This window comes from Ochotona curzoniae, unplaced genomic scaffold (genome assembly GCF_017591425.1).
Source record: "Ochotona curzoniae isolate NIBS_2020 unplaced genomic scaffold, NIBS_Ocur_1.0 scaffold_3835, whole genome shotgun sequence".
NCBI lineage: Eukaryota > Metazoa > Chordata > Mammalia > Lagomorpha > Ochotonidae > Ochotona > Ochotona curzoniae.
The window spans coordinates 12,860,389-12,872,852 of NW_024467114.1; the positions used below are offsets into that span (position 1 = coordinate 12,860,389).

The window sequence follows — 12,464 nt, forward strand, 5'->3', positions numbered from 1 at the left end:
TTATAATTAAAAGCAGAGTTTTGTGTTTTGCATTTTGATACCAGTGGGAAAAGGAGTCTTGATCAGAATTCAGATTCTCAGATCTGGTTCTACCCATGAGGTAATAATGAGTGGCCACAAAGCTCACAAGAGTTCTTTCGGTAATTTCTACATTTTAAATGGTATTTGTTGTTTGTGTCTCTTTTTCCTAGAGATTTTTATCATTTTAGCATGAAAAAGTATAACTGTGTCACTCTCCTGCCAGGCATACATATATATGTGTGTGTGTGTATGTCTGTGTATGTGTGTGTGTGTATGTCTGTGTATAATATTTATAATAGGCAGGAGACATTATAACATAGAAGCTAAGAACAACACTGGCTTCTAGACTACCCAGGAATGCATTTGAATCCTGGAAGTTTTTAACATAAATCTGCAATAACCATCAAATACTCACCAAGTAGAGCTGCTGCTGTAAAAATAAGCAGCATTGTTTATCAGCTGTTGGTCTCCTGATGAAGCGTCTCCTTCTCTCCCACAGCATATCCAAAGCACCCCACCCCCCGACCTAGTTTCCACCATTGAAATTCTGGCCATTTCTTAGATAAGTTAGATCTTTTCATTGCATCTTGCCTTTGCTTATAGGTCTTCCTCTATGCCCCTTTATGTTTCCATATCCACCACGTCCCTGCCTAACACTAACGTCTTTTCTATACTCTTCCTCTGGTTTTTGATTGATATGTAAAATGAGAACATTGTTCCTAAGGACACAATATTTTCTCTAATAATTAAAAAAAATGTTTCTCACAGTTAGGATCACAGTACCTGCCTCATATCATTGTTGAGGTTAAGTGAGTTCATTGAAGTAAAGTGCTTAACGTAAGCTTTGGTAGACAACCAGTAAGTGCTGGTGGATATTACCAATAGTGAGTTTAAAAGTATCTTTAGAAACTATGGAGTTAGAGGAGATCTTTCAGATATTGTTTAAGACATTTGTCTATTTTCTACAAGATTACTGCAGTTTTAGAATTAAGACCTCATGACATCAATTTCTTAGCATAATTACCATATTTCATTTGGAGGCATTCACTTAGTGATTTAGACCAAGTTGATATACTGTTACAGTTTGAAATTTCTGGTTCTCAAAGTAATCAAAACATATCCATGAGGGAAAATTGAAATAATACCTATCCCTTTATGTGTGTATATTTACATGTGTACTCATTTCCATTTAAGATTGGGAATAGACATTTATGTCTATTCAACTGTGGCTGCACTTCATATAAGGAATATAAATGAACATTTACTGTATGTCAAAGATTCCACTGGAATGTGGAAAAATAGAGATGAATAAGATATCTGTCTAGAAGCAGTATATAGCCTAGTAGGAAGTAATGAAATGTAAACAAATATGCTGCTATACAACTATATTTAGAATAATAAAAATACAAAACACTGTCAATTTTACAATTTCTTGAATCAAGCTGTGGCATTCAAAATGCAGAATAGCGTCTTACTCATAATTTATGCATACAAAGACCAAATTCTGAGTCTTGGGGGCTTTTAAAGATACAAATGTTCATAATGTACACTATCTACAGTAAACTATAAATTGATCTTTCATCTTATTTACTTGCAATTCAGAAAACACATGGAAGTATAGAAGTGATCTTACAGATTTTGAACATAAGCTTTGAGAACAGAATGAATGCTATGATTGCGTCATTAGCTTTGATAAGTCTGTTCTACCACCATATTCTGTATTTGCTGTAGAGAAACGTTTTCCATCCAGAATGGCTACTCCAGATCCCTTAGGAATTGGTTAGACATGCACAGGAGTGGATATAGCCAATTGTGAATGCAAAGGAACATTAAAGAGTGCATGGAAAATCAAGTTAAAAGAAAGTAGTTTTGATTCACAGAACATTGAAAGTGTATGTCTAGTTATTGATAATACACACGTTCCATGAACTTTTTGAAAATTTCTCATATACATGGCTATGAAAAACTTTTGTCACCAAGTGAGTTTTAGTTATATTTTCTACGATTGTTGAAGTGCCTGCATAGATGCTCTTTGATGTGCTGATGAAGTGATTATTTTTCTGCTTCTCGTGTGTTACATGTCCTTTACTGCCTTTGCCGATGTTATTTCTGCTGTTTCTGTCCTGTATTGTCCATAGATGATGTATCAGTTGAGACTAAATAACTTTAGTTGAATAGTAACCCTCCCTCTTATCTGCCCTATGGATGTTAATGACAGTTTAATTATCCTGATTGAGTTTTAGTGTGTGTGTGTGTGTGTGTGTGTGTCTGCCTGCCTGTGTTTTGTTAGGTTTTTCCAGTGGCCTAAAGACCAAAATCAGTCTAGTTATGAGGTAAGATTGCCAGGCTTAACTAACCAATATCATCTGTAGTTTCTGTAGCTCTATATAGGTACTTGATGAAATAAGAGAATGGAATAAGAACTCTTGACTTGACATCTGTCTCTCAGAGACAAGCATAATTATTCCACATTGCCATTGTGGTGGGGAGTCATGTACCTAGTCCAGCACCAAATACTAGTCCTTCCAGCATCTCTGCTAGCATTTCTTAATGGTGGCCAAACTTGATGCGAAGCCTGCCACAAAATCCTGGCTTCTGTCTGCCACTTACTATTGATCCTTGGTATTATTGACTTAGACGATTGCTTTAAAATGCTGCAATTTTGCAAGATATTGTGGAGATAGTGATTATTATAATCATAAAGTCAATGGAAGCACTTTACTCTAGCTAACTACTGAGAGTTGTGTTCCAAGAGTCAGTAAATTATTTGTGATGTAAACTATATTTTCCTAAAGGAACAGTATTCTGTATGAATTGAGTATCCCTAGCCAATGCAAATAATCCTATTTAACTCATGCTAAAACTTAACTGATAAATATTAACATTGCTCAACTTTGGTGTTGAACGTCAGTTGCCCTTGGGCTCAGTAGAGACACAGGGAAGTGCTATCCTTCCAAGGTCTTGGGCTGATCCTAGGTACTAGGCAGATGTTTCGGACAGACTGCTTAGGGCATCTTTCTGTTTCTTTCTCCTTAATTTTGACGATTTTATTTTTTTAATCTCTAGGACTCTTGTCTTTTGAGCATTTTTTGACTTTTGCCCTTATTGCATGGTAGCCTTTCATCTTTCAAGTGACCTAATCAGCAGAGATTTTGTGGCGCTTACTTTTTTTGGTTTTGCTGTGAAAACACATTCAGTAGCTAGCCTGCTGCTGGCCACACACCTCGAAAATCACTGTTTCTGACCCGGTTCTGTGTATTAGAAGAGTATCTCTGCATAGTTAGTTCCACAGTGCTCATTATCCCAAGAGAATGTGTTGGCAGTGAAGTGACAGAAAGCAAAGACATTGTTCCTCAGAAATTCCATATGTCAGAGCTGATCTATTCTAGATTTGTGACCCTAAGGTCATTTTTTTTCATTTCCCTATTTCAAGTAGCATCTAAATTGGATACTTTCCCATTGTCTAACAGCATTCAGTAAAAACTGCTTTCTCCTCTTCATGAAAATATTTAGAGTTGTACCAATTGCAGATTTTGTAATAGCTATCTGCAGTTATAACTTAAATGTAAAATCACTTGGTTAATACACAGCTCAGTTCTGTCACAGGTAAGAGTCTGAAATATAAGCAAATCAAAAGTTTCTAACATGGCTTCTAAAGCCTCATGTATTTCACCTAATCTGCAGCAGTAGGGCACCTTGTTTTGGTTATCGCTTTATTCTGAGCAATTACAGTATGCCAACCATGGTGTAGTGTTTGTTCAGTGTGCATCTTTTTTGAGTTGGTATGCCCATCCATTAAGGATGTACTTTTATAACCATGTTGATAATATTAAGTTATAAGCTGCATTTGGTAGGCTTTTTAATGTTCACAAAGAGTGTATATAGTTTTGAAGCAAAGCATTAAAGAATAGCCAAACAGTTTATGCTATAGGTTTTAGGGAAAAGAATACAGGAAGTTCAAATTTCTTGTTGAAATTAGGATAAAGGAAGTAATTTGCTAAAACCTGACGGACCTTCCCTGTCTCTCAATTGAGTGGGTAGCAGGTAAACTCTAACTACCAGTGGGGAGAAAGCAGAGAGCATCGTGTAGGTCAGAGGAAAAGGGAATCTGTTGGATTTTTTCCTCCATGTATCTGTGTGGTTGGAACTAATGACTCATACAGGCCACTCCTTACGCTCTATATCCTTTGCGACTATCAGACAGACACAGTGAAGCTGTAACCCTTTCATTAGAACCATAGAGCGTTATGCTGGGAGGAACTTGCTCATCTAGTCACCTCAGATCTCTAATGAGGACACTAGAGTCTAGGTGGATCAAAATTTAGTGAGGCATATAGCACGACAGTAATGAACCTTGACTTCTTGTAGCAGCTGGGTTGAAGTCTGGCTCCACCACTTAGTAGTTATGTGTCTCTGGAGAAGTTACTTAGCCTGTTAGTTTCCATGCATGTACATTGGGAATTGTTGCTTCATGGAATTATGATTAATGTGCTTAGGCTATTTTAGTTGTGATTTTCCCTGTAAGATATCACATAACACAATCCTTTGAGTAGGTAACATTGTTATTATATGAAGAGTGAGAATCTAGGACTTAGAAAATTAGCTTTTCTAGCTTCTGTGGAATTCAGATGCCAACAAAGATCTTCTGTAGGAACCTCGTACAACATCTAGCTTTGCAGAAGGAATGGTCTTGATGTAGACATTCAGCTGTAAAAGGGCCTGGTGTGTGGAGAACAGTAAGAAATTGTGTGCCTGGAGCCTGGGGGTAAATGGTAGGGAGTAGGAAGCTGTGAGAGTGGAGAGACAGAAAGACCAGCATTTTATAAGGGACTTTGTATGTCTTGCTGTGAGAAGTGAAGGGCCGAGCAGAGATCTCTGTCAGCTAAAGCTTATGACCAGTTTAGCAGTGTAGTAGTTCAGGAGGAACTCAAAAAAGCAGAGAAACAGAACAAGACAAGATGCTGTTTTAGTAGCATGGTCCTATAGTGTTCAAACATTGCATGCTCATGTTAGCAATTCTGAATCCGGCTCTAAATTCATACATTTCTAAGTTACATATATGTGTAACTCATTCTGGAACTTAAGTGAATGTTCGTAAAATCTGTGTCTTTAAGGATAGAAAATATGTACAGATATGTTTATATATTCTTCCCGCATGTCAGCAGATGTTTTTCTGCCTCAGTTATAAGCCAAGGAAAGACAGCAGCTGCCAAGGAATTGGAAGAACGGGCTGAAGATAAAGGAGCAGCTTCGATGGCCAATGCAGCTGCTGAGGGAGGGGAAACAGCTGAGGAGATAACGGGAAAGCTCCAGGCCGGAGATGTGGGCAGTGATTCTTGTGACAGAGTAGAGAGCACTGGAAAAGGATGAGGTTTTAACGGGACCTCATAAGCTCAAGGTCCCACATTGGTTTCCGGTGAAAGATGTTCTAAGGCCATTTCTCTTTAGCAAGAGTTTTTGTGAAAAAAGTGGTGGGGCTGGCAGAATACTGAGTTTTATCTACTGTTACATTAAGGCAGAATTTCTCGCTGGTTTGTTTTGGTCTATATTTGGTAAATAACTACAAAAGCGCAATGACATTTTTCTTAGAATTTGAAGTGTTTCTTTTTTCTCTCCTGTAGAATACGTTAGAAGCAGTTTGATACTTGAAGAAATTTATTTCAGTTTTTCAAAATGTTCTTCTTGATGTTCCAAGAAATTGTTTTCATTTAAGACACTGGAAGATATAAAAACCAAGATGGTATTACAATAATTTTGTTTTGTTTTTTTTTTTTTTTTTTTAAAGATTTATTTTTATTATTTTTTCATTGGAAAGGCAGATATACAGAGAGGAGAGACAGAGAGGAAGATCTTCCGTCCAATGATTCACTCCCCAAGTGAGCGCAACGGGCCGATACTATGCCGATCTGAAGCCAGGAGCCTCTTCCGGGTCTCCCACGCGGGTGCAGGTTCCCAAAGCTTTGGGCCGTCCTCTGCTGCTTTCCCAGGCCACAGGCAGGGAGCTGGAAGGGAAGCGGGGCCACTGGGATTAGAACCGGCGCCCATATGGGATCCCGGGCGGCAAGGTGAGGACCTTTAACCACTTGCGCCACCGCGCCGGGCCCGGTATTACAATAATTTTCCTGACATCCTTAAATACATTGCTGTTCCTGATATATAATTGCTTATGTGGTCTTATTTTCAGCTTAGCTAGTTTTACCATAAGTTAGATAAACAGCTTTCTTTTAGATGTGATTTGCTTTCATTTAATTATCAGGTCAGATTCAGAGTAAGTAGTCAGCATACAGTTACCCGAGGCTGAGTTAGAGCCAGAGAGTGATAGCATTGTTCTGTATGTCGGGATTATGTCTGGAAGAAACACCTTAACTCATAGATTGCTATCAGAGCAGTTACTACTTAGTGAATTTAATGATAAAATATAAAACAGCTCCTACATGTTACAAAGTTTACATTAATAATTTTAACATTTGGAATCTGTTGAGTGCTAGATTTTTTTAAAATCTGATTTGAAACCAATTGGAAATAAGTAGTGAAATGTGATGTCATTGTTGTTCTTACCCTTTATTGACTGCAAAATTTATATCAGTTTCATAAAGGATTAAATTCAAAATTTGAGAGATGCTATTGAAGCTATTTATAAAAGCCAAATATAGTTAACTAAAAATGTAAAATTTTTTTATGCATTTTGTAGTGGTCTTACTCAGTTTTAAAAACTTATTGTCAAGAAATTCTGTGTAATTATTAATGTGTTTATTCGTGATTTCATTAGCCCATCAAACCACAAGACAGTTGGTAGTTTCACTTCCTAAGGCAGCACAAGCAGTGTGCACAGGAAGGTTAGTAATTTTGCTTAGGTCCAGGTTAGTCAGGCTTGTTTCTAATCCAAGACTCTGAGCTAATTATCCCTTGGTATGTCACTTACCATAATGGTGGCTACGTTAGTTAGCCACCTGGGAAAGACAGTAAGAAACACATTCACTTACTATTGCTGTTTATCCTGGCAAACTCTTCTTTGCACAGGGCTGTAGACTTAAGACATTGGCTTGAATTTCAGGATGATAAGTAGCTGTATTCTAAAAATTGCCATCATGAGTTGGCCTAGCCCGTGCCAAGCAGTGATAAGCTTAGAGGAAGTTTTCAGATATTACTCTTGGTTTCCTCCAGAAATTAAATTTTATCTTCATGTGCTGGAATAGCGTTCGGTTTCTCAATGGAGTAAAATATTTCTGTAGCCTTCATCTGCTGAGAGAATAGGCCTTTAATTTCTGAATGCCTCACCTTTTTAAATTAGTAAATTGAAGTTTGAATTTACATATCTTTAAGATGTATTTATTTACATTGGAAAGGCAGATCTACAAAGGGAAGGAGAAGGAAAGATCTTCCAACCACTGGCTCACTCCCCAGCACGGCCGGGAGGGCTGGGGCTGAGCAGTCAGATCCAGGAGCCTCCTCCAGTCTCCCATGTGGGTACAAGGTCCCAAGGACTATGGCCTTCTTCCACTGCTCCATCAGGCCGTAGGCAGGAAGCTGGATGGAAGTGGAGCGGCTGGGGCTCGAACCAGTGCCGGTACAGGATGTTGGTGCTTAGAAGTAGAGGAGGAGTTGAACCACTGTGGTGGCCCCTGACATTCTTTTTGTTATAAGATTGAAAGCTTCCTGTGTTTCTGTGACTTTCATAATCCTTTTATATAAGTTTTTCAAGCCATCTTTTGGAGTTATTCTAGTTGTTCTTATTAAAAGGACCCAGTGTTAGCACTACATCAGTTAGGCCCATGAAGAATTAAAGTAACCTCATTCTAAAAAGCTTTTCTTAAATCTTTTCACTATTGCTTCTCAGAAATTTGGCTGCATTTCAGATGTAATTTAGAAATTTACTGAAAATGTCTGGGCTGTTCCCCAGGTTAACTAAATCGGAATCTTTAAGACATAAAGTGGACATTGGTATTTTTTAAACATCTGATGAGTACAATGTGAAACTAGGGTTAAAACCACTATTGAGTTTTATTTGCTTTGGAATTTTGCTTAATTTGGTAAGTACCATGAAAGGTGAAACTCTTAGACTTGGGACTAGAACAGAATCTTAGCAAACACCTACTTGGATAAGTGAATTCACTTTAATATATATATATATAATTTTTTAATATTGGAAGTGAAAGTATTGGCCACAGAATTTAATATACCAGAAATAATGAAGATTACTTCTGAGAAAGTAAGAAAACTCTTAAGCTATAAAAATACACACAGGGACAGACTTCAGGTACAGCAGTTAGCATGTCACTTCAGACACCTGCGCCCTGTATGGAAGAGCCTAGGGCTGAGTCCCGCTGCGCTTCTAGTTCCCTGCTGATGGTAGACCTGGATTTCCATCCTGGCTGCCAGCTTCCGCCTGTCTGAGGCATCACTGTCAGGGGCATTTGGGGAGTCGGCCAACAGAAACTCGTTTCCTGTCTGACTCTCTCACTCTCTTTCTGGATGTTCCTGTCTTTGTCTACCCTTCAAATTAAAAAAATCAACAAATATTTTTACAGTGCACATAGTTTAATGATTTTATTCGTGCATAAAATTCCAAGTGTTAGTACCTTTGCAAATTTTTCATTATGATGGTTAGTTTTGCCAGTTGATATTGGCTGTGTTTGGAGACAAACAGTAATGTTTAATTTCAACTGTATTTGCAGACATCATCAAGTATTTTTTCCATGTAGGATAATAGAATCAGAATTTTTACCATGTTTAAACACAAAAAGATTGAGTTGTGATTACCATGAGGCTCTGTGTCCTGAGTGGGCTTGCCCACCTCATGTTTATAATGTTCTGTTGTTACAATGTGGTTAATAAATTCAACATTGGGCTTTGAATGAATAAGTGAATCATTATACATTCAGGTCTGGCATAGGTTGGTCATATGGGTTGATTTTAAGCATGTCAGTGTGCAAAGCAAATATACATGTTGTTCCTTCACAGAATTTTGCAGTTTGGGAGTAGAAACTTCTTGAGCTACAGAGAAACTGAGAGAGGCAGTTGTGTTGCAGGTAAACAGCCATGTCCGAGCTGAAGCCACAGACTGCCTTCCTCCCGGCCCTGGGCCTTGTGCAGTCTGAGGAAAGACTCAGATTGACAAATATTGTTTATAGATCGATTATTTCCTTTCAAGCCTTGCACTTCTTTACCACCAAGCATTATAGATATAATAATAGTTATAAATATCATTAGTTACAATAGTTGTATAATAGTTATAAATGTAATAGTTACAAATATCAGTTAAAAACCAAGTAAGTTTTATTGAGAAGACGGGACTATAATAACATTGACTAGCCCAACAATATACTTATTTATTTAAAGTTAATAATTCCTTCCAACTGGAAAAAAAAACTTGGAAAATAAAGTTACTGTAGCCAAAACTCTAAAAAATACATTGGTAGCATCTGGAATAAAAAAATCTCATCAGACATCAGGTTGTTAATAGGAACATATCAGTTTTACAGGGTTTGCAGCTCATATCTCACTTTCAATGCTGAAGAAGTTGCTGGAAGCTGTCAGTGACGTTGGGAAGGCAGGATGTGGTCGGCCTGCTGATGCAGGAAGCAGGAGCAGGTGCACAGCTCTACCTGTGGCCCCCACGGTTACGTGGAGGGCCGTGACGGTGGCCCACGTGCTTTCCTGACTGGAGAGCAGGCTGGCTCCATCCCCGCTGATGGGATAGCAGCCTTACTGCCGTGGCGCGTGTGGTTTGGCGCTGACTCTGTGCCCAGCGGTGATCTCTGTGGAGGCGTCTCATGCAGTATCTACTTGTCACCTTGCTCGCTTGTACTTTTGCATGGTTTGTTGCCGCTTGGATCTTAGAGGTCACGATATATTTTTTGGTAGGATAAGAAGTCAGAAGCCTCCTGCTCTCCAGTTTTTGAGCAGTCCCAAGAGTTTAGCCTTGCTCAGACAGAGAGCTGCACAGTGAGCCCCAGTCAGGCTTGCCATCGTGCTAAGGGAAGCACTTAATCTTCCTTCTCCATCCCAGTTGTATGAGCAGGGTGTAGGATACCTGTCAAGCTAAGATCTCAAATCTGAATTACACGTGAAGAAACCCAACTTCATTCCCAAATTTAATTCCTTCTAAGAGATACAGTTTTCTGATTCCCCCAGTGCTGTGGCCTTGTTATTTTGCAGGCAATGATCCCATCCAGAGATGTCACAATATTAAAAAATAAGCACAGGTTTGCATTCACCAAGGCTGTCCATATGCCTTGTCAGTCATTCATAGAGTATAGCATCAGTGTACGTCCCAAATCTACTTCATTAATGATTATAAAAATGTTCCTGTTACTCAGTGTCTGAATGTTGGATTGTTTGCTGTGGCTAAACTAAAGCAGCTTATGAAAATTATGACAAATATAATTATGGTGCTAATGCAGTCTTTCAAAACAGATGAAAATAATAAATGTCAGTCAATCATGTGCTTAGCATTTTAACAGTTGGGATTGGTTTGCATAAGTCAGAATTTGTATAAATAGTACCATTATATTTACACAAATATGTTACTGACTTTACAACTTGGCATCTTACAAAGATAATAACACATTTTGGTGGATTTGAATTTCCAAATCCTTTGCCAGGTAGGAAAGGGAGAGATTGCATATAGGTTTTATGGCTTTTCATGAATAGACCATTTTGCTTTTGGTCAGAAATAGAGGAAAACATATTAGGTAGAGATGTTTTTGGATGTCTCATGTCTTCCAGTAGCAAAAACTGCAAAGTGTGTTGAAAAAGCCCTTTTATAGAGGCATTTTTAAGAAGGCCACTTTCAGAGGAAGTCACTTTGTCCTGGGGGCCAGACGGGAAGGGCCTGTGCCCTGTGTTGCCCTGCCTACATGTTACTTGTGGTGTGAACAGAAGCAACATTTTTGTGAAAAACTTTTGTAATGAAAATTATTTCACATGCTAAAATTTTTCATTTAATTTGCTTGGACAGAGAGAAAGTTACTAGAAAACTTGTGACTGTAGCTCACACTTCTGAAATCCATAGTCTGAAACGGGAGCTTCACTCCCGTTTCTGAAATCCATAGTCAATGGCATGCCTGTTTTGAGCATTACAGTTCTGCTTTATTCAGAATGTTGTTTTCTGAACCAGAAGGTTCTGCTGTCGCGTTCTGTGATGATGTAGCAGGTTACCACTGCACTGAGTTTGTGTTTGAAAGCTGTTTGCTACCCAGGGGCGACTGCAGCAGCTCCTCCATGAAAGAGCTCTGTGATGGAGGCAGAGGGACAAGCGTGGCTAAGTTGTGCAAAAGGCTCTTTGTGGGGAATCAGTTTAAAAGCGCTCTCAACCACTAGTTAATATAACTGCTTTAAATTTACAGACAGTGGGAGTAGCTCACCGTTACCCAAGTATGCTTCATCTCCCAAACCAAACAACAGCTACATGTTCAAACGGGAGCCCCCCGAGGGATGTGAGCGAGTGAAGGTCTTTGAGGAAATGGCGTAAGTAATGTCTTTTCTGTCAGCTGGGACCTGCAGAGCTGTGGAGCTGTTTACTGAGGCCAGTTGATCTCAGATGAAACAACTACTCCATCCAGCTGATAATGTGTTTCCAGAGCAAATATGAACAGAGAATGCAGAGGGCTAAAGAGACCTCACTGAGGGGAGACTGGGTAAGGGGCTTGTGCATTCACCCCTACTACCTAAAACCTCTATTGTAAATAATTATTATTTCAAGAACTCTGTTAATTTAGATGGCCAACAAAAAGACATTTGGGAACAAAGTTAATACCCATGTGTGACTAAAGTGTATTTCACCAGCCCAGGGGAAGACATCTCCACCCCCCGTGGACATGTGTAGCATGTTATTCATGGAACTCAAATTTTCTGTTGACAGTTTTTTTTCAATTTTGCAGTTTTAATATATTTAAGTTAGAAATGAGAGGAAGAGGTCATGCTTAACCCCTGGGCAGACGAGCTTGGGGAGACAGCGTGGCCCTGGGACTCACACGTCCCCTTGTCCTGTTGAGGGTGCCAGGTCGGGGCTGCTGTACTTCAAGAGAGAGCAGGCTTGTAGGAGCTGATGGCTTAGCTCTTGGGCATGGAAGGAGGCGGGGATGTGGACCCTCCTCTGCCAGAGCGACAGTCAGACAGCCACCCAGTCCGTGCTAGCGAAAGGAGGCACTGAGTGCGTAAAGCCAGACACCTGATGGGTAGTGGCTTCGGTGTGCTTTTTCCTTAACAGAAAAGGTCATTCTTGCCTTGCATAATCTTCACCTACTAGGTAGGAGGTTTTTGCATCTTCCTAAATGATTGGAAGCAAGCCAGTGATCTCTCAAAGTGTTTGTCCTCCCATCCTTTGGAAAATCCTGAGTATGGAGTCTCACTCAGCGCTGTGTCCTCCAGTGGCCTGCCAGCTGACCTGTGCTATGGAAGATGTTTACCCACCATGTACACGTCCCCTCCCTTGCCATTCA

General features: G+C 39.4%; 1 protein-coding gene across 3 annotated transcripts in view; it reads left to right on the plus strand.

Annotated features, from left to right (window-relative positions):
* GLCCI1 (glucocorticoid induced 1) overlaps positions 1 to 12,464 on the plus strand; it is a 135,268-nt gene that overhangs the window by 119,900 nt on the left and 2,904 nt on the right. For all 3 annotated transcript variants that reach the window (XM_040965052.1, XM_040965050.1, XM_040965051.1), the window contains exon 7: positions 11,370 to 11,490. In XM_040965052.1, the coding sequence (XP_040820986.1) occupies positions 11,370 to 11,490 (121 nt within the window). The remainder of the gene's footprint in view (positions 1 to 11,369; positions 11,491 to 12,464) is intronic.